Source organism: Acipenser ruthenus, chromosome 18 (genome assembly GCF_902713425.1).
Source record: "Acipenser ruthenus chromosome 18, fAciRut3.2 maternal haplotype, whole genome shotgun sequence".
Taxonomy (NCBI): domain Eukaryota; kingdom Metazoa; phylum Chordata; class Actinopteri; order Acipenseriformes; family Acipenseridae; genus Acipenser; species Acipenser ruthenus.
The window spans coordinates 8,423,938-8,446,931 of record NC_081206.1 but is presented as its reverse complement, the minus strand read 5'-3'; the positions used below and the strand labels follow the sequence as shown (position 1 = coordinate 8,446,931).

The window sequence follows — 22,994 nt, the reverse complement described above, 5'->3', positions numbered from 1 at the left end:
ACCAAATTGTGTATTTTACGCACTGAAAAAGAAAAATTAAACAAAGATAGCAAGCAATCTTTCATGAACTTACAGTACAAGCAAAGAAGCCGGTTTTAATATTTGTACAAGTCATGGCCGTGAAGCAGCTTTTTTTTTGTTTGCACAATTGTTGAAAAGTATGGATCTAAAATAAAATAACAAAAAAAAAATAAACCTTAAACAGACTACAAAATACAAGTACGTGTATCAACACTCTTCTGACGCTTTTGATACATTATTTGATTGATTGACTCATGTGTGTAAATACAAAGAGATTATTTAATTGGGAAAATAACTACATACATGTACATGTTAAATACATTTTAGCAATGTATGGAGTTCCATCCTCACAATCACATTGTTGTGTGTTCAGTACATGGTATAATACATGGTAGTGTCATTTCATTTAGGCAACATACCTGCATTTTGAAATCTTAGTAAAACCTCAGACAAAGTTTCAATGAGAAATCTTTCTAGATGTCTTCTCGTTTTCATGGCATCAGTTTTAACGTATTTCATAAGATACAGTACTGTGCAATTGGAATCAAATTAGGTTACGCAGCGCAGTTAGCTAAAATGAATGTCAGTGTATTACTACAATGTAGGGAACACTTGAACTGGTCGAACAGAAACAGCGGCAATGAAAAAGTCATTTTACCTACACTGCCTTTTTCTGGTCTCGTGGGATCCCATTTTGATCTTGTTAAGAAGTTGTAACCATGTTACGGCAAATTAAGTGGTTCAGATTTGCCAGTGCTGTTACTGAAACTGAGATTCTATAATTGTCCAAAGCTGATATCCTGAATGTGACAGGGGCAGGGGGCATGAACACTGTGCAGGGTTTAGCGCTCTCCTACAAAACTCCGAATTTGCACAGAACTCTGGCAAGTGGAAGTGCCTGAGAGGAAGGGATTTACCAGGTCTTCAAAACCATGGGAAAATGTGAACGATTCAATTGGTTACTGACGTTGCTGACACTGCAGTATACTGGAAATGGGTGAGAAGGAGCCCTGGCAGTCAGCTTCAGGACTCCAGAGAGAGTGTGAGCGTTTCTGCACTCTGAAACTCCAGCAGTACTGTTTGTTTGCCGATTTGCTGTCTCTCCTGGAAGTAGATTTCATGTGGTTGGAAATTGGTTAAACAAAGATTACATTTTGTATAGTGGCATAGAGGGGAACAGGTTAAAGTTGATGCACTCTGAATACTTGTGTTGTGTACTTCAGCCTTAATGATTAACAGGCACACAAACATGGTTTTAAAATCTTTGCTTCAATTTGAAAAGAAGTTACTGATTGCAAATATGTTGCACCACGCAGATTGTAGATGATTCGAGAAGCAAACCGTGAACAACTAAAGATTCTACAAAACATCCAAACTTGATGTATGAACAGCATTGTGGGAGCAGCTTTTTCCATTTAAGGATACCATCACCAACATCTTCTGTGTGTTTACTTGTTATATAGAACATGGAGCCCATTCATTTAGCGATCCTATGATATTTCACATTCATTTTGACAGTAAGCCCTTCACTCAATATTTAATTTTTTTTTTAATTCAGATAGCGAAATTAAGAGGGAACGTTGCTCATGTTTACCACAGCGTATGCATTTTTAATGTGGGCCATACACAATTGCAGGAATTTAATATTAGGTTACATTTACGATAATAGGTTAGTTCTATTTACTTTAACTTCCATATTTGAAACCGCTAAAAACACCAGCTGGTCCCTTTAAGCACAGATCATTTGGATTCTGTGGAAAGAGTAAAGTTAAAATGAGTTATATCCATTACTTCTATATTTAGACTTCCTTGTCATACATAATGTGGAAATACCAGTTACTAATTGCAAAATAAATCCTACGTACCTCCGAAAGAATTCAGATGAACTAAATACATAGATAAGTGGGGAAATAATGCTATAGAAACTAGTGTCTAGATAGAGTGGACAGTGAGTGTGTGACTTCAATTTAGACAAAGGGGTCAATTCAATTGGTCTTAATAGAGGCAGAGCCATTTATTAAATCATTGATGTAGGACCTTCATATTTATAAATATACTAAATGAACTCCCAGTCACAGTTAGGTGCTTGGTGCACAAAGGACCTCATTTTAGGACAGCCGTTTGATCTACCACTGTTTAGATAAATTGAGACCCCACAAGGGTGTGTTCAAAATGTTCATCACATATGCAAATTATTGATTTCAGCAACCTGTGTTGTTTTTTCCAGACTGAAATCTTAAAACCACACTGACACAACACCAGCTGATTTTAGCTATGTCAATGCACACTGAAGTTCCCTTTTTCATGAAACTGGATCTTAGACATGGACTTGCTTCATAAATATATTTGTTTTGCTCGTGACTTCAGGTATGTACGATTTTAATCAAATACTAAATAAAAGACAAGTGATGTATGCACTGTAGTGTAGAGTGGATACCTTTTTCTATTATGCTAAATACAAACTTTGATTTGTAGTAATTTACTTAGCCATGGTTCTGTTGTAAAGAGTAAAACATGATAGTGCTGTTTATAAAATATTGAATAATTTCATCCAACTTTTATATAAAGAGTTATTTAAAACAAGTTAGTCTAGAGATCCTTTATAAATAATAATACAACCATAAATGCGTTGCCAATTAGAGATGACTGTTAATGATATAACACGTAACCGTGTGACGGAGGTATAACAAGCCTTTTTTTTCCGAGTGATTAAAATCAGAGACTTTTTTAGCTTGTGAGGTAGACTTGACGCATTCTGTAGTTATAGCTTTTATAAGACAAGTCTGTCACTGAGCAGAAAAACCATGTTAACTGTTACCAATGTTAATCATCATCAACACCTCAAGTGTGGCCATAGATTGTATGTGCTATTAAACATATTGTATGTTGAGGTAGGAAAATAGTTTAAATTAGAAATTGTTAGAAAGTGTTAGGCAACATCAGCATCAGCTTTGACTCTTACTAAATTAGTAAGCATTTACCAGGGAATAGTATTTTACTATAAAACTGTACATGATATATATAATGGAATTGACTCCCCCACAATCTTCTATAGGAATTCCAAGACAGTGTATCCTACAGTATGATATCATATGTTATACCAACAAAGTAAAGAATGGCTCTGTCTCCCAATACACCTAACGTCTTTGCGTTTGAAATCACAGCTCAGCCTCCATTCTCCACTGAATAAAAATGACAGACCAACCTGTATTGTCAAAGGGCCTGACAGCCATTTTAATCAACTGTAACTTACCGTACTTTAATTTTATACTCGTCTATGCTTGTTCAAAAACAAGATTTTGTGACTTTGTGTTTCTTTTAAGACATGAAACAAACAAACCTTTTTCAAAAGGTAAAAAACTACTTTTCAAGTTACAAAATGAGAAAAAAACAAAAAAGCTAACTTACTTAAACTGACAAATTATATACTTGTTGTACACCTGGTGTTTTTCTCTTTTTGAAAAACAAAATTAGTCATTTACTCTTCACTTCACTGGTCTTTGGTTAATTTTTTAAAAACTAAAAACAGTTTAGTCACAGATTCTGCTGCTGAATGGTGCCGACTTGAATCATGTCCCAAATCAATACAATTGACACAGGATGTAGGTTGAAAACAATTGTTGCATAATTGCTATAAATTTAGGTCTGGTTGTGTGGAACTTGAAAGTCAACACCTCCCTCGCTAGAATAAACAGCAATCACTGAGGTTTGTTTGTTTCAAGAGTTTATTTCCTCGTACATTTGACCAGCCCTCATTATCACTTAAATATTTAACAGCTCCTCTAGGAAAAATCCTGACTGATGCATATGCTTTTTACAGGCCATGGAAGCAATACTTTCTCAAAGTAAAGAAGACCCTGGAATTTACCTGGTCTGCCTATTCAAAACCAACTCCAAACAACACTGCTGAATTTCTCACGCTACTTCTACTGTGTTTCAGCATTGCTGTCATAACTGGGGGTCTTTCGTTCAACTGGATGTTTTACACTTTAGGGTTAGAGTACTGCGCTTCTGGTGTGACTGCAGGGATTTACAGTATTATGGCCTTTCTTCTCCTGTTTTTTGTACACCCTGTGCGTTGTATGTTTACAATCATAATCCCCACATTGGGCACCAAGCAAGGCAGCAAATTAATAATTTCAACATCAGTGATGCTCATAGCACTTAAGGTTATTCCAAACATGGTCACTAACATTAATGTTATAATGTACACTTTGAAATGCAGTGCGAGTACTTCAGCTGAAAATGTGATCAACTCAACTGAGTTGTTGAACAATGCCACAAAGGAAATAGGCCAGGAAGTTCTCAGAATTAATAAAGAAATGCAAAATTTGTTTAAAGCCAGTCTGGGAGATTTTGACTTGGCTGCAAACGTCAATGTTTCTGAAATCAGAAAGGAGTTTCACATTGTCAGCCAACAGGTCGCTAATGACTTCTTGTTGGCTAAAATGGTGCTTGAAGAAACCAAACTCGTCACCAGTAGACTTCTCGCTGGCCTTTTTGTCCTATGTCTGCTTATAGGTTCATCCTGGTATTTAAAAGGCTACCTTACTGATGTGAAGTTTGATAACGTCTACATCACTAAGCAACTGGAGCACTTAGCCAGAGAGAATGGAAGACGTATCATGCCTACCGCAGGATTAATCAACTCCAGAGGTTTCAAAATGTCACGTCGTGAAAGTTTTAGATGTCTGGTTCGTCTGGCAGTCATCACTTTATATCTGCTCCTGATTATAAGTGTCATCGTGGCAGACCGGGTTGTCTTCAGTTTTATTGTAACCAGTGCCCCCTGGCTTTATGACTTCCCAGTGATGCCCATGACCATTATAGTCACATACTCGGTAAGCAATTATTTTTTAAATTTCTTCTTATTACCTCATATCTTAAGAACAAAGCCATCCAGTGTATGGATTGCATATAACACTGACACTGTCCAACAGCACTGTGCAAAACCCAGACAAAAACCAAACATCCCAACTGTATCATAATAAACATTGCGCAATTTTAAACATTCATTCCTAACTAGCACATTTCATAATCACTACTAATAACCTATTTAATGTTGGTTCAGCCTTACAGTTCCCCATACGATTGAGGAAACCTTAGGAAAAATATGTGTTTAGATTTTTTTCAAGGCTTGCCAATATCAGAAACTGCAGCGTTTGCAAAACACTGTACAGGCAATGTTCCCTTAAGATACTTCAGGTATCTTGTGAGGTATAATTCAGAACAAATTATTTATATATGATGTGCTGTAGTGTCCATGGCAACAAGGTCTGTTATTGGCTATTTCATTTGTGATGTCATTCTGTGTCTTTCTTGAGTTGTAGCAGCAGGGACCACTACAATGAAGGTGCTGAAAGAAGTGCTGGGATTGGAATCCAACACCAACAAAGGGTCTTATTGCCAACTATAGCTAATTGTTACTAATGTTTTAGCGAACCATTTAAAAAAAAAAACACATGTATTTTTGTATGTTATTTTATCTTTTTTCTAACCTTATGTGTGTGGGGGAGGATTCACAGTAGTGAATCAGTGAAACAGCACATTGATTGATAGATGCTGATGACTGGCATCCACTGTCACGTATAGGTTAAATTGCTGTAAGCTTTATACAGACAAAAAATTGTACAGAACTGTATGCATCCCAGTATGATCACTGTGCTTAAAGTAAAAAAAAAAAAAAAAAAGCACATTACAGTAACTCTTTACACTGGCAACCAGCAAGGCAGCACAAAAATCTTCCAGGTGGCAACCCTACCTGCAAGCGATTTCAAGTGACAACAAGACCAGGGGGTTTCAGGTAATGAAAGATTAGATGGGTGCGTCCAGAAGCTAAATATTTGTCCCTAGACTTCCCTCATGCATGTTCAGACTAGCTAAAGAATTATAAATTATGTCAGCTATATAGCTCTTAACCTGTGTTTAATGGATGCAGGTTTAAAATACTCTCTGGGGTTATATTAACAATGCAATGTTATATGATTAAACAGAACCCAATCGTTCTATTTGAGTGGCAGTCAAAGGGTTAAAGGGCCACATAGACTGAACTGCTTAAGCCCAAGGGTGCAAAACTACAAAATAAAGAAAGAAATTAGGCACAACACCTTTAAGATTTGTGTTTTCTCTATTTTTTTTACAGGTTGAATTGATATTGGGTTTTATTACCATCAAAAAATATCATTTCCAAAAGGATTATCACTGGAACTTCACCCTTACCTCCAGACACTGCATAACGGAACCATCCGAACCTGACAGAGACATCGCCATCCTGGTGGGAGCCCTTTACCTTCTTGCCTACATCATGGTCATCTGTGAAATCTACGCAACGCGCATACGCAGAAAGATTTCCGCTTCCTTCTTCAAGAAACAGGAAGAGAAAAGGGTTCATTTTCTATATCAAAAAATAATAGCCAAAGAGGAACGAAACAAGAATGATCTTCCAGTGTATGTTATAAAAACGTCAGACAACAAATAAATTGTCTAGAACCACTCTCTGTTGGTCTAACTTTTAGAAATAAGGAAGGAATAATTGTGGTTGGTTATGAACTTGCTGCAGAATTTCAAAGCAAATAAGAAAGAAGTCTAAGGTCTTTACTGTTGTCTTAATAGTTTTACTATCGATTTTAAAATCAAAGAAAATAGTTGACCAAATTCCAATGGGAAAGGCATGCAAGCCACACTAAAACCCTAAGATATGGAGAACAGGTGATAACACCCTCTAGCACAGTGGTTTTCAACCTGTGCTACGCAGTACTGGTATGTGACAGGCCTGCAACTGGTACGCACTGGCAGTTGTTTTATGACGGTATGATTCCTCAACCAGAATACTACCTTGTTGTGAACTTTCAGAGTTACTGATGGGGAACCACACTGTGTTGTTGATTGTGGTGAACTCTTGTTAAATAATTAGATGATGCTGGCACATTTTCAGTGAGAAAACCGGTTGTAATGGGGTAGGTCTCTGTTTTACAACAGCCGTTTAAGATTGCACATAGTTAGTGGTACACCTGGTGGAGTCTGCTGGAAACACTGGTACTTGAGATGAAGAGGTTGAAAATCACTGCTCTAGCACTATGTCTAAGGTATATCTGGAAGCTGAAATGTCAAAAGATTTACTGTAGCGAACTTACCTGTTAAACAGTCATCTTTACTCTCCATATTAACTGTTGAAAAACGAGCAAGACTAAAACAATAACAGTGTTTTACCAACCCTCCTCCTTGGTTCAGCTATTCCTTTTCTATCCTCTCTACGTTAATGATCAACGTCACGGCCCAGCTGTCAGGGGTGTTACATCCTAAACCCTCCCCAGCAGCACAAAGCAAACTACAGGGATTCATTTAGCAAGGCCGCCCGACATTTATTAGTTTTAATAATGTAAATGTTATTGGCAGTTGGTTCAAACACAAAAATAAATATTGAATATTCATATTTAAAGGGTTACATATACAAGGTGTGTTACTCTGCAGTATCATGCAGGTCTTATCTCTGCTCTAAAGGGATGTGGTTGTCCTAGTTCAAATAGCAACCACTACCAGTTTGTCAAGTCTTTTCAACTGATAAGGCATAATTTAGAATGATATTGTCCTCTTTACTAATTGAAATTTAAAAACATATATATAGTTCAATATTGGAAAAGAGAAAACACATTACATATGATGGAAAATTAATGATGGCTAACAACAATTATATAACTATAATAAGATGTCTCTTGGATATAAAGACATTTGGAACCAAGCTGTAGAATATATTTTAACAAACAAGAGGCGTTATATAAAATCCTGGCTCAGCCACTGACTCACTGTGTGTGACCCTGAGCAAGTCACTTAACGTCACTTGTGCTCTGTCCTTCAGATGAGATGTAAAACAAACAAGTTCCTATTGGAAGTGGCTCAGCAGCAGCAGTTGTTGATGCATAGTTCACCCCTTAGTCTCTCTAAGTTGCTTTGGATAAAAGTGTATGCTAAATGACTAATTAATAATAATAATAATAATAATAATAATAATAATAATAATAATAATAATAATAATAATAATAATAATAATAATCCATATAAGGACCCTTGTACTCATAAGCATATGTGCCTATTTGTAGGATTATACTGTAGAAATTAAGAGATGCACCTCAATTTGAGTGAAGGTACTTAAAACACAGGCTGTATCAGAAAGTGAAAAAACACAGCATTCGTATAATTGCAGTGAGTATGTCTCAAAATGATTGAAAACACCATTTAAAAAAATGTTAGTAAGATGGTGAGTAAAGTAAATGTAATTTCAAGTTACTTCAAATATCAATGTTGCAAGATGTTTCCCGGTATTAAGAAACTTGATAACCCATGCATTTCAGGGTAAAAGTGCCAAGGGACATCTGCTGGACAATTTGGATACTGCAATACAAATACAATTTATACTGAGACACAACTTTAAGGACTGTAATTTAAAAAAACATTTTGATTAATTCTATCAAGTTTCTTGAATCAATTTTCAAATGTTTTACAGGTGATTTGTTAGTGTATTCTCGTTTTACAAAGCAGTATCTAACAAAAAAAAAACAAACAAAAAAATAAACAGTCCTTGAAGGTATTTTAATAAAGGTATTTTAATAATTTGGTAGCATTGCTATCCTAGCAGTGTTTGATTACTAACTAAAATGGAAAACCTTTGGTGCAATTGAAAAGGCTGTCAGATGATTTTTGTTGATATTTCTTGTATTGAATTCTCTAGTTCCTTAATCATTTTAAAATGTCACGAGCACTAAATCTGCTCAACATATGTACAAACTCTGAAAAGGTTTATTAGATGCATTAGTTTGAGATGGCTGGTACAGTATCCCAATATTTTCACAGTCATATTTCTAGTGATAAAAGCCTAACACAGCAGCCCGTGCCCAGCTTGCCCTATTGAGCCTTTCTTTCTTTAGTGGTTTTCTTCATGGGAACTGTATTAGCCACACATTGCCACCAGGTGGCAGTGGTTACTGCATTAAGAAAAGACACTTAATGGATCCCTTTCAGATTTCAAAACTTTTTTTTTTCTCAAAGACTTTCAGAATACTTTCTGTCTTTTATCTTTATCTGCTTTACGGATCCATAGTATTCTGACACTACTAACTTAATTATTGTCAACTCAGAGTCATATCAGTGACGCGGTTAAAGTATGTGAACTAGTTATTACCTACCAGAATGACAGAAAATATGGTAATTCTAAGCACGGATATTACTGGTCAGAGCTGGGTTTTTTTTGCTGGTTGTGCTGGAATTGCAGGATCCCTGTGTCTATGATGGCACAGTGCTTACAGTTTTGTGACTAGGGCTCAACTTTACACTTGGACTGTTTTGCAGCAACAAAATGACTCTGTTAGCATTTTATTGCTTAAAAAATAAAGGCTTTGTATTTTATTGAATAGGAACCAGAAGTGCTAACCCTCATTTTACTGAGGAGGGTCAATTTGTGACTAAATGCAGGTATAAACAAACTTTAATTTGGTGTTTGGTTAAAATATTGATACATTAACTCAATGGGTGGATCAAACCAAAGATTACATAAATATTGTAATTGTTAATCTTTGTTAAGGAGCTGTTCTTCAGTTTTAGTTGGCTAGCATAGACATATATAATGTAAGTTACACCAGTCAAGTATCAAAGTGTCATTGCAAAATGAATCGCACCATAAAAAGGTTAGAATTGAGTAATATTACATTTGGTTTGGAAGCAAGCTAAACGTGCTTGATACTGAAGCCCAAATCCTGAAACATACCGAATCTAGGTGTATAACGACCCGATATTTCAATTCATTCCATGTCACACATTGTTTTCTGCGGCAGGGGCGGCGCATTGATCAGTACTTCTCAGGCGAGTGAAATCCAGCAACAGGATGCACACCACAGTTCACAGGATATCAGCACCCCTGTTATAGATGAGAGCAGCTCCAATAGAAGCACAGCTAGTGATGAAACCAATGATCCTGTGAGCCTAGTCAGAAGAGCCAGACTAGGAGAGAAAGGAACCTTAATGGGTGCAAACCAAAGGGTAAGTGGCCGAAAGCCTCTGAGTAAATGGCTTGGCACATGGTTGACACAGACCTGTGCTTGTTGTTGGAGAAGCTAAGTGGAGCAGTAGAAAGGAAGCTGGATCCGTTTGGGGATACCTATCATCTATGCGTACGGGAGTGAGAGGTTTGGAGTAGATGATAGGAAGCAACGAAGAACTGCGATTCCAGGAAAGTCTAGACGGCAGCTAGAGATTGAACGCCTGGTTAGAAAAAGGAGGCAACTTAGGTGCTGGTCGACAAAACACAGATCTGCGCAGTGCCCCACCCAGCCCATTCCAGACGGGTGCCATGCTGAGGCGCTAAGGAGGCCGCACTTTGGTTGATCCCTGGAGCCAGCACTACACTTCAGCCGTCAACACCAAGCCAACAGGAAATTCACACTACCTGGAGGAGGAAAAACGCTGAAGACTCATTTTATAGCAAAGCTACGTCTTGGTTGGTTCCCAGTACTACTATCTTTTCTTTTGGCGAACGCCGAGTCCAATATTAGCATGAAGTAAATAACAGCTCCTCTCATGTAATAAAAATCTGACTGACATTTCAGTCGAGTCTGGAGAGCTTGTTCTGGTTTTGGTCTTTTGAGACTCTATTTGTTTTATGTGTTACTTATAACCAGATGCTTGTAAAATGCAAAGACAAACTGAAGAGCTCTTAATCCATGCAACAAGTAACAGCTTCTACAAGTCAGAGAGGGAAACTGATACACTCAAAAGTACAAAATAAGAATAACTGTGTGTGTGTTAAGACTTTTTAAGCTTGATTTTTCTCTTTCTCTGTGGGAACTGCATTTCCCTGCCACAAGAGAGCACTATGGACTACATGTTGGTCTTTTACATTTTGAAACAGTTTGAAGCTGTTGTTGGTTTGAGTTTAGAAAAGTTTAATGCATATATATATATATATATATATATATATATATATATATATATATATATATATATATATATATATATTGTTTGTTTTTACTCTCTGTTAAAACTACAAGCAACTACTGGTGAACTGGTGACCAGCGTGATTCTGGAAAAGGAACACAAATGTAATGGTTCCTTACTGGAGACTAGTACAGATTTAATGCAATTAAATTAAGGTTGTTTAGACAGTAGTTTAGTTTTGAAAGAACTACGTGCTATAGTAAAATATTTTCTTTTTAAAACCTATCGGGTACTACACTTGGTAAAAGACATGTCTGTTTGCATACCATGCTCAGGCAGGATTGCATGTTCCTTTGCCTTATCATGTGAAGAGTGAAATTCTCCCCATCCCTTTAATGCCTTCTTTGCTGTCTTTAGCCAACCAACAGCTTCCCCTATTGACTGACAAGCTTTCAGCCAATAACATTCTTCGATCCAGAAGACCCAGCTGAGTTAAGTGAAGCAGTATCAGACTTCTTAAGACTTAAGTTAGAAAAGAGTAGTGTAGTTACAGACTTCCAACGATTGAGTAGGTGAAGTACCAGATATGTTTTCTACAACATGGGTTTCTTTCCAAACTGCACATTTAAGACTTATGTAGCAAATGGATGTGAACAATGATAGTGTGAGCTACAAGCACTTTAATAGATGGGAATGTCTGTGATAGGTGTGTATAGAACCATAGGGGCAATCTTCTTATCTTTCTGAGTGTGCTTACCGTTGACACGTGGTGTCATAGCCACTTGTGTTAAGAACCAGATGCTATTGTTGTCATAATCTATTGTAAATTATGATAAAAAATATAACTAATGCCTACTGTTTTCTATCTGATCTGTTGCAATGACCTGTCACCTGATTCAAAGCTGCTTCACTGAGCGTGAGGAGTCTTTTCTTTTCTTCTAGCATTTTCCTTTGGCTGTCAGGTGGATTTTCTTAATTTCTGGCTCTTCTCAAACATCCACTGTGTTTTTTAAATTGCTTGTTAGCGTTTACCTTATGGTGGAGGCTTACAGTTTATATACTCATGTGCATGCGCTTTCTGGGCACTTTATTAGTAGTGAGTACACATCAGTCAAGTCCATGCAACAGTATATTAGGAACGAGGAGGATGCAGGCTTTAAGTTCAGTTGCTTTAGTTTATTATTATCTCGCAGTTTACTTACATTTAAACTGACCCATATAATTAAGATGTACTGACCTGTATTAATAAGAACGAGAAAGATGCTGGCTTTTAGTTTCACTTTCTCATTGACTCTAATTTATTATCCTGGAGAGCCTGTTGTTTTAAGATAAAGGTGCTTTTGTATGAGCTGAATACACTGTATCCTCTGTACTATATTCATTACAAGAGCAATTGAAAGTAGAGTTTTGTTGGACAGTGCTCAGTTCGATTGAGACAGACGTGGTGGAAGATTGCATTGTTATCTTTTACCCAGGACATGTTCAGCCTTTTGGGGGAATCATAGGAATCTGATGAATTTGTAAAGGGTCCGGTGTGGAGGGAGACATTCATTCTTTGAAGCCAACCTGAGTACAATGTCTCACTGCCAAGATGGTCCCGACTTCAATCATACTTTTAAACAGCATTCCTGGCAATTATCAGTTAACAATAAAAGTTACGCACAAATAACTACAATACAAATGCAACACATCTCCACCATGCAAATAAGATACAACTACAGTGCACTCACATACATAGTCAAAAACGACTTTCATTCAAAACAGTTTTACAACTGTAGATGTACTTTATATGTAGCAATAGTAAAATATGTGAGCTAATCAAATTGCTGCTGAAATGTACATGCAATTATGTCATAACTATTTTACTAAAAAAAGTAATAATTCAACCAACCTACACTGACAAACAAAACCCTCTATCTTGTTTAAAACAACATGCCTATTTGTTGGAGAGTAGTAATATTTTCTGTTAATTTAAACCACAATATGTTGTTGTTTTCCACACATTAGTTTTGTGACCGCCTGAATTAATATTCACAGTTATACTGGTCAGTGTGCTTTTTATTGTATGTGTTAATACACTTTGTAATTCCCCATGCTCTCCCTATTGTTAATCAACATCAAATAAACCCCATTTGTCTTCAAAGCGAAACCACAGCTTCAAGGGGAAAACCAGGCCTTGCTTTGGCTTGCTCGGCTCTCTGTATCCACTAACCAGCGGTTATATATATATATATATAATCACTGCTGCTAATGACACTGCTGTTTTGGTAATGACAAGAGTGTTCTGGTAATGACACACAAACTTCTACTATGCAAACTTATTGTTTATTTGTACAACCAAATGTATGTAGGTGCTGTAGTTCAAAGAACAAGTTGTAAATTAATTGAAAAAATATATAATCACCTTTAACATAAAATTTTATAAAATGAAATAAAATGTTTTACTAAAATTGGAATTTGTAGAAGAACAAAAAGTACAATTATCTATAATGTTAGTAATGCACATTTTAATGTTTTAAAAACAGAATTGATAGAATAAACTATTCTGAGGCTTGCTGCTTAGCTTTTATTTCTTCAAGATCTTCCCACTGATGATCTTTGAAGCGACTTGCCTTTCTTTTTCTGATTTAGTTTGCCAATATTTTTTCACGTAACTCAGAAACAAGGGCATTGTGGAAAAGAAAAACTCTCCTGATCGTGTCAGGGTTAGATCTAAACTGCTGGGTAGCTTTTGTTTTTGGAGAAGTGGTGTTTCTGAATCTTGCTGCCATTCTCTGTCATCTCTTCTTATATTTTTACATTTTCTTCACTTCCCCCAGCTTCTTGATGGGCAGGCAGATCATCTTGTGGTGACACTGGTGGAGTTTTGTACTTCTTTATTCCATTGTCGTCTTTTGTGTTTTGGTTCCTTTTTTTTGATAACTGTTCGATATTCTTTAACCTTCTTCTTTCTCTTTAGGTATCTTTCTTTTTCTTTTTAAAATGCTCCTGTTATTTCACAGGATCAGACTTTGAGCAGATGACTTTGGTCCCATTTACCTTTAAAATAACATTTAAAAAAATACATATAAAATATATTAAACAAGTGTATTTTAAAATTTAAAATGTAATTAGCATAATTCACAAGAATCTTTTAAAAGTACATAATACTAATTGATCATATTATTGTTATTACCAGCATGCTGGTGTCGTTACCAGCACACTCTTCTCATTAAAAATATATACAAAGTGTATGGAATACAGGTACATAACTTAGTGCTAGTTCCCTTTTGCTAAGTTTTACTTTGTACACTTAACATTAACAACACAGTTATTTTCCTGATCATATTGCTGTAATGTATATAAAAAATACATACAGCGCAGCTACAGTGTAATAGTGTGCCTATTTTTAAGTGAAAAAAAGTCAGTAGAAAAGAATATGTGTCTGTGGAGAACCATATTCTGTTATTCTAGAGGAAAATACCATAGCATACCACTATAATACAACACAATGTAAAAATATTGCACAGAGTTGCACAAATCAACATGTTTTTTTTTTTTCTTTTCAAACCACAGCACAGCATGATCATTCAGTTCCCACCTTGCCCTCCAATCTCATTTTGAATATATATTTGGGTTGTTTTGGCTCCTCCTTTTACATTTGAAGTTATTCTGTAAAAACAAACAGGGAACTGCAAAAACGTTAAGCTACCAAAAGCCTTTCTTCTTGAAGTTTGCCTCTGCTAGCTGAGGAATGGAGCGAGTTCGCAGTTTCTGGTTTGTACAATTCATTTTATTTACACAAATGGTTTGGCTCAGTTAACCTAAAATGATGTATGAAACAAGGCACACATACAGAATAGAAATATCTATGTTAACATTGAAATCATGCAATGTGATTGTTATACGTTTACTAAATAAGTAATCAAGTTTTAAACCTTAAAATATCAAATGCAGACATGTCAAGGACTCACTCGTTTTATTTAAGAACTTTTTTTGGCATCAATTTATATCCAAACCTCCCTTTGATTTCTTTTTTTTTTTTTTTTCAAATCTCACAAATTTTGTTTTAACGGAATTGGTAATTATTATTATTATTATTTATTTATTAGCAGACGCCCTTATCCAGGGCGACTTACAATCGTAAGCAAATACATTTCAAGTGTTACAATACAAGTAATACAATAAGAGTAAGAGTAATACACGCTTCCTTTTTCTTGTTCAGGTCCCTTCTTGAGAAAGCTCAGAAGACCTTCAAGTTTCTGTGGTCTGTCTATTCCAAACCAGCTCCCCGCAGCGCACTGGAGTGTCTTGCTCTTCTCCTACAGTGCTTGTTCATTGCAGTGTTAACTGGAGGGCTTCTGTTTACATGGATGTATCTCACTTTAAAATACAAATACCAGGCATCTTGTGTTGTGGCAGGGATGTATGCTTCTGTGTGTCTTTTCATTCTGTTTCTTGTGCATCCTGTTCGGTGTATGTTTACCATGATAATACCTTCCCTGGGTACCAAGCAAGGCCGAAAGCTGATTATTTCAACAGCCATGATGTTGCTAGTCTTACATTGTATCCCAAACATTGTCACCAACATTAAAACCATATTCGACATAATAAAATGTTCAACCCAAACAACAACTGAAAAAACTTTAAATTCCACCATCATTTTGAATTCTGCTATAAGTGATTTTAACAAGTTCTTTCAAAACATACCTGCCATACAAAAAGCTCAAAATAATTTGAACTTTAAGGGAAATATTAATATTTCTGAGATTAACAAAAAGCTCGACGTCATTTCTGAAGGAGTGAAACAAGAATTCCACTCAGTTGAATTGATTCTGAGAACATCGTTGGAGGTGATAAAAAAGGTTGTTGCTGGATTGCTCCTCTTGTATTTGCTGGCAGGGTCTGTGTGGTATTTAATAGGCTATCTGACAGACATAAAATACGACAACTTGTATGTTACAGAGAAACTGCGTAGCTTAGCTGAGGAGCACGGGAGGACTGATGCCCTGCTATCCTATGATAAAAAGCTAGTCAAGTCGACTGGTTTAAGAATGTCTCGTCATGAGGTCTTGAGAGCCCTGCGTGGTATAGTGATCCTAGCTGTCTATGGGGTGATCGCTGCAGTAATAATAGGACTTGATCACTTTGTCTTCTTCCTCCTGGGGAATATCCTAGAATGGGCACATGACTTTCCAGAAGTAGATTTTTCTATTTCAGCCAAGCTGTCAGTAAGTAAAGCACATTTTGAAATATATACATTTTTTGTTTGTCTGTGTTTTTATGTTTTATTTATAATGCAGACAGCCTCCAAAATATGTGTATGGTTAAACATATATGTGTGTGTGTGTGTGTGTGTGTGTGTGTGTGTGCAATACACCTTTGGAAAACATATAGGGGCAATTATAATGTTCATTTTTTTGTAATTTCATTATTTGAAGAATACAATAATTTCTATAATAAAATAATATTACAATTAATCTGTTTTTTTATTTCAGTTTCCCTATCTGTTTTCAGATTGCATTTTATCATAATGGTGTGGTTCAGATCTGAGGTCAATCAACTATTAAGTCTACTGCAAACTGGAACCAAACTAGAAACTCTCAATATTTTACATATTTGTGTTATGCTTTTTTTTTTTTTTTTTTTTAAGAAAATCTATTTGGGTGGATATCATTGCTTATCAAGGTTGGGAGCATACAAAAAAAACCCTAAAAAGTCTTAATATATTTTACAGGTTAAGATTGGAGTACGAGGTGTGAATGAAGTTAACAACTTTTTTAACGATGCTGTCAATTTTTTTGGAGGAGACGGTTCCAAGGCTCAAATCCCTACAGAAACACACATGGATAAAAACTACGAGTTCGGCATCCCCCTTCTCAGTGAAAACTGCTTAAAGAAACTCTCTCCACCACACAGCTCCATAGCTGTCACGGTTGGAGTCCTGCACCTTGTTGCCTTTGTCATGCTGGTCGGGGAGGTTTATGCCAGACGTGCACGCAGAAAGATTTCAGCCAGCTTTTACAAGCAACGGGAAGAGGAGAGAGTGAACTACCTGTTTCAGAAGATCATAGAAAAGGAAATGGAATGAACACAGCAGTTCTGTTACAAAATGTAGTTTTTGTTTTTGTTGTGTCAAATGCATTTTTAGTACCAAAGATGAAAAATGTTTGTCCGTTTATAAATAGATTAGAAAAATGATCAGCCTCACACTGAGAGACTGGAATTAAGTATATTCTTTCCCTTAAACAAAATGTCTTTCTGTGGGTTTTCTGTCACCAGGTTGTTAAACTTTCTGACCAGAGCCCTTTTCAAAGTTGACAGTAATGTAATCAATTTAATTATTTGCAGCAAATAAGAAAATATCTGTGATGAGATGCAAAACCCAGACATGTCTGATGAACCAAAAGGGGTAACATAATTTGAGGAAGTAACAAAAAAAAAAAAGATGTAAACCATTAAGGCACTTTTACAAAAGCAGCATTTTTTTTATTGGTATATTAAGGTTACACTGTTACATTATTATTATTATTATTATTTTACTTGGCTGTTGCCATTTGCTATTGTTTGTGTTTTGTGTATATTTATATGTGCAATAAACACCACTGAATTTAACAATTAAAAAAAATCTATTTAATAAACCACATTCAAATTAAAATTATATGCTGAAGACAAGCCATAAAGCAGGAATACAAATATAGACATTTTTATGACACTTTTAGAAAACATATTGTCTGTGGTGTGTTTTGTGCTGGGAAAAAGCAGCTGCGTCGAGAGAGCAGGGAGATCTTTTATACAGTACCTTCAGAGACTGCAGTTTGCATGATTACCCTTATAAAGGTGTGCCTTATTTAAAAATATGGAAAGCATGGCAAAGTTTAGGAAAGCATTGTAAAGCCCAAAGAGGTATGGTAAAGCATTTATAAAAAACAAACAAACATGGCAGACCATTGTAAACAATGGAAAAATGCATACTTTGGAAACTTTCTGAATAAGAGAATCCACGCATAAATCAATAATGTAATCATCAGCCCTGTAAAAGCCCTGTTTGTCTACGCCCGCCTGTAGTTTTTTATACTGTCTGGTCCCCACTCCCTTGCCTCCAACTTGCAGCGGCTTTGTTTAGGGGAAGGTGGCTCGAAGCCACTTCTGCCCGCTGGCATTCGTTAGTTAGTTAAATACTTTTTTTTAGTTATCACATATTCTGCTGGCATAGGGGCAGCTAGCGAGTTCCTATGGACAAGGCCATGGGACAAAAGTTTTTATACATCTGTATGTTTTCTTTTCTGGAAATCAATAAATGGTCATTCTGCATCAATTGTGGATTCTCCTTTCTGATATAAGCATGTTACTGTGCAAATGTACTGTGATAAACTTTTTTTCAGGGTACTTGCTCAATCCCAAATACGTGTGACATACTTTGCTTAAATATGTTTGTACCACTCACACTTTCTGATTTGAGTACTCACTCCAAAAGCATGAAAAGCAGTGTGGAGTGGTTAGGGCTTTGGACTCTTGACTGGAGGGTTGTGGGTTCAATCCCAGGTGGGGGACACTGCTGCTGTACCCTTGAGCAAGGTACTTTACCAAGATTGCTCCAGTAAAAACCCAACTGTATAAATGGGTAATTGTATGTAAAAAAAATAATGTGTAAAATAAATAATGTAATTGTATGTAAAAAATAATGTGATATCTTGTAACAATTGTAAGTCTCCCTGGGTAAGGGTGTCTGTTAAGATATAAACAATAATGAAAAAAGATGATTCTGGTCCACAACATTACTATTTGTGTAAAGGTTACAGAGATCAGTTGACTAACTATTCATTTAATTATGATTGTTATTAATAGGTAGATGCATGTCATGTTTAGATAAGCTTAAAACTGTAATTTCACACTGCATGTGGTTTGTTGTATTCAGGCTGTGGTTAGTTTTTCTTAAGTTCAGACCTGTTGCATGACTGATAAGCTGCTGTTAAAAAGCCTCAGTTTGAAGATAAGCTGTACACATTTTCTTTACTAAAGTGAAATACCAATTAAAGACCTGTCTTTGAAGACAATTTTTATTTTGATTATGTGGTGTTCTATAACTGAACATGAGAGGATTATTTTTAAAAAAAATAATAATAATAACAATACAAATATACAGAACATGCTTTTCACTGTTCAAACTTGGTTAAAGGCATTTAAATTAAGTGTTTAGATATCTTAACATACGTTTTTGACAGATTTGTCGATTCAGTTGATATAGCACAACCTGTTGTACCATAAAGCTTGATTTTAAACGTACCCTGGGTCTATAGTGAATGGTGGAATCTACAGTTCAGCGTCAAGAGTATATCGTTTTCCTTCTAGTATTACTTGCATGTTTGTTTGTTTTTTTGGATACATGTGTACACTCGATGTGTTTTCTTTTGTATATTCACTGGCAAGATGTGACCAGCGTGGTTGAAAAGCGTTTTTGAATGATCCTTCGAGACCTGGTAAAGGACTTGTTTTTCTAAGCAAACTACTTTTAGCAGCAGCTTTGGTAGCTACAGGACATTCACTCTGTCACAAGGATTCTCAAAAGTGATATTTAAAATGTTTTAAATGTCTCTTTCTAAACACGCAAACACAAAGCATAGTCATGGTGTTGTGTTCTTCAAAATGGGTTTAGATAAGTGTGAAGAAACGAGGCACTGTTTTCACCTAAACTTCCAGTGCTTGCATTACAATCTATTTATTTTCATTTTTTAACGTTTTGCTGTGAAGTGACTGTTTCCTTTGAGGTCTCTTACATCCTGTTTACTGTCTGCTGTAAATCTAGTTTAGGGTCGATGTGAGAAGCATGCAATTCATGATAAAAAAAAATACACATATACACATTCTCTACCCCAGACATTTAGGTATCACAGATATGCAAAACATGTTAACAAGTACAGCTGTGATTAATGACAGTATCTGAGACTTCAGATAAGCATAAGGGAACTTTTATATTATTCGTATTCTTATTATTCATTCAGTCTGATGGGTATTGCATAAAATCTAAATGAATGTGATCCTGCAAGTCAGTCGGACCATCAGTGTTGGTGCATGAGGGAGCAAAAAACACAGAACCCTGAATTTAATGTAACTTATTATTAGTTCATGACACCACCTTCTGGCAAGGAATGCACTTTAACCTTAGATCAAATCACGTAAATATCAAGCATATTTTAGGCGCTTAAAAGGGCCTTTATTATGAGTATGGAACACATTTATTTCCCGAGGCAGAGCATGTCTTGCACATGTCCATTGATCTAATGCATGACATGCTGTGGCCAGTGCATTGGCACCTTGTCATCTAGAAAATGTCCTGCAGTCATCTGGGAGAAAGCTGCCAAGTCACTGGAGGCTGGATCCCGACAGGCCCCCTGTCATAACAGACATGCATGTGAACTCCCCTGTGTGCAATTCCCCTTTGTCCATGTCTAGGAGGTCACTGCTAGGGACTCTCGTGGCTATGAGTGGGCGAAAAAACATTCTCGTCATTAACTAAAATTTCTGGTCTTTAAATGCAACAAGATCATCTCAAAAGGGGCATATTAATAGGAAATAATGTCCTGGATTTTACACTTCACCTTATTTAGTTGTGTTGAAAATGCACCTTCATTTAAGGGACATGAAAATAAAGGGACAATATGAATCAGATATAAGTAAAGAAAGTGTAATTATATATTTTTGACTTAATGTCTTAAACTGAGGGAACACAAAGTCACTTTTTCAGGAACAGTGTCTTGAGACCATGAGATCTAGTTTGAGGCAAATATACAGACACTTGCTGATTCAGCCTGCATTACATATGGCTATGAAAAAGGTGTTTTTAGTGATACCATTTTCACAGGATGAGCTCAAATAATAAAAGTCTCATCTTTGTGTGGTGAAAACATCTTGCAACTTGAGCTGCTTCTGAACTTATTCACCTTGGTGCAGAGAATCTTCAATGATGATAGCAAACAGATAGAAAACATCATAACATGGCAACAGAACAGTAACATGTCATTTAAAGCTCTTTAATGACTTCCAGACCAGCCTTCAGTTTTTGTGAAAAGGCTGTTTTAGTACTGGTATATACTGTATTAAATGCACACTAATGTTGCCAAACCACACCAAATAATTTAATTCAAACTGCAAACACAAAGGAAGATCATTTCAAAGCAAGACAGCACCATTTTGTATCCTCAAAGTGAATCACTGTACTTGCGAATCACTGTACAAGCCTGGCTCAAGAGATAATAACAATAATAATAATAAACCTTTATTTATATAGCACAATTCATCTACAATACAATTCAAAGTGCTTTACATACAGAAGAAAAAAATACAATAATAAACAGTAAGAAAAGAGTAAAGTTATTAAAAACAACAATAAAACTTAAAAATGTTATGGAAAAGCTAAATTAAAAAGGTCTATTTTTAATCGAGATTTGAAGAGTGCAATTGAAGGTGAATTTCTGATAAAAGGGGGTAAGGAGTTCCAGAGTGTGGGGGCATTAAAACAGAAAGCAGCCTCTCCCATCCTTTTACCATTCACCCTCAGAATACATAAAAGGCTGGCATTTGCAGATCTTAGAGTGTGTTCAGGCAGATAAGGAATTTTAAAATCAATTCTGTAATGCACAGGAAGCCAATGCAATGATGACAACACAGGTGTAATGTGAGCCCTTTTTTATTCTAGTTAGCATTCTAGCAGCAGCATTTTGCACTAGCTGTAGACGTGATATAGCATCACTTGTAAGTCCAGAGAATAAAGCGTTACAGTTATCTAACCTAGAAAAAATAAAAGCATGTACTAATTTCTTTGCATCATCCAAGGACAAGAATGATCTAACTTTCGCAATGTTTCTTAAATGATAGAAGGCCACTCTAGTAATGTATTTTATATGTGGTTCAAAGGAAAGTGCAGATGTTTGCATTCTGCGTGCTGCACATTTACAACGGATATGGGAGTTCCTCTTCTATTATCATTAAAGCATGAATTTGGTCCATTAAATAATACTCCTGTCAGGATGGTGAAGCAAAGGGACAGATTATTCACAGGGGGACACCTATAATTATTACTTAAAGCATCAACTGGCATATAATTATATTATAGAGGAAAAGTAATTATGTCAGAGGGGTTTTCCTCATGTGCTATTCAACAATCCACAGCACCCTATTGCAGTGAAATGAGGCTAAATTTTGTTGAAAAAACATAAACAATATAATTCCAATAATAGCATCAATAATTATGCAACATTTTCTTTTCTGTTTTCATCTTAAAGGGTATTATTGCAGTTGCGTGTTGTTAATTGCCCACTGATCAGCTCATACCGATCCCCTGTCAGTTTAATGACTAGAATGCACAAAAAGAAAAGCAAGCAGGTGATGAGTACTAAAAATGCAAATGAAATCAAACATTAAGAGCTCTTTCTGTTTTGTTCAAGAAATCCCTGCAGTCCATCTGTCTCTTGTAATCTTTCCAAACTGGTAGAGCTATTTTCTAGACTGCAGCTTTGGAGACTTCCAGTCTTTTGGTATTACTCAGAAGAATTATATTTATTTTCTAATTGCTCTCAATTGAGAACCAGGGCTCTAGGCTTACACTTGGAGATTTTGAAAAGCATCCTGATTGTATAAATGCTCAAGGGTTGCTAAAAAAAAAAAAAAGTGTGTGGTTGTCATACTGTCACGTTGCTGCATGACAAAGACATTTTTGAGCTTCTCCTCCCAAATGACACAAAATACTAAAAATATTTGTTACAACTCTTTATAGAGATATGCTAAAATGCATACAGTGAAAAAGCATATTAATATTAAAATGTGTATTTATTGTACTTCATAAAGTAAAATTATGAGAAGCCACTATGAGAACAAATGTACCAAAATATCTTCAATGACAATGCAATGGAAATACAAAGCAAAGTAGTGGATTGGGAAATGGGAGCACAGGGTTAGTTATAATGGAAGAACAGTCCTATGGTAGTACCACTTTAATATTGCAACATACTGGTAATCCATGGTATTATACTGATAGGAGCCAATACACACCGGTTATCTGTGGTCTCGGATAG

General features: G+C 35.9%; 2 protein-coding genes across 2 annotated transcripts; both read left to right on the top strand.

Annotated features, from left to right (window-relative positions):
* The first annotated feature begins 2,249 nt into the window (after positions 1-2,249).
* Positions 2,250-6,514, top strand: LOC131698612 (osteoclast stimulatory transmembrane protein-like). Its single transcript, XM_058991135.1, has 3 exons — positions 2,250-2,388; positions 3,842-4,862; positions 6,164-6,514. Exons 1-3 carry the CDS (start codon positions 2,345-2,347, stop codon positions 6,497-6,499), a joined length of 1,401 nt encoding a protein of 466 aa, XP_058847118.1. The 5' UTR covers positions 2,250-2,344; the 3' UTR covers positions 6,500-6,514.
* An 8,081-nt stretch (positions 6,515-14,595) lies between these two features.
* On the top strand, positions 14,596-17,435 carry LOC117425959 (osteoclast stimulatory transmembrane protein-like). The gene is made up of 3 exons (XM_034905512.2): positions 14,596-14,700; positions 15,149-16,154; positions 16,661-17,435. The coding sequence occupies exons 1-3, from the start codon at positions 14,678-14,680 to the stop codon at positions 17,012-17,014; spliced, it is 1,383 nt and encodes a 460-aa protein (XP_034761403.2). The 5' UTR covers positions 14,596-14,677; the 3' UTR covers positions 17,015-17,435.
* The last annotated feature ends 5,559 nt before the right edge of the window (positions 17,436-22,994 follow it).

Coding starts and splice junctions, on each gene's coding strand:
- LOC117425959 (XM_034905512.2), top strand. CDS start 14,678: ATGGAGCGAGTTCGCAGTTTCTG. Junction 14,701..15,148: donor GAGCGAGTTCGCAGTTTCTG/GTTTGTACAATT, acceptor TTTCTTGTTCAG/GTCCCTTCTTGAGAAAGCTC. Junction 16,155..16,660: donor CTATTTCAGCCAAGCTGTCA/GTAAGTAAAGCA, acceptor TATATTTTACAG/GTTAAGATTGGAGTACGAGG.
- LOC131698612 (XM_058991135.1), top strand. CDS start 2,345: ATGGACTTGCTTCATAAATATATTTGTTTTGCTCGTGACTTCAG. Junction 2,389..3,841: donor TGTTTTGCTCGTGACTTCAG/GTATGTACGATT, acceptor TGCTTTTTACAG/GCCATGGAAGCAATACTTTC. Junction 4,863..6,163: donor CCATTATAGTCACATACTCG/GTAAGCAATTAT, acceptor TTTTTTTTACAG/GTTGAATTGATATTGGGTTT.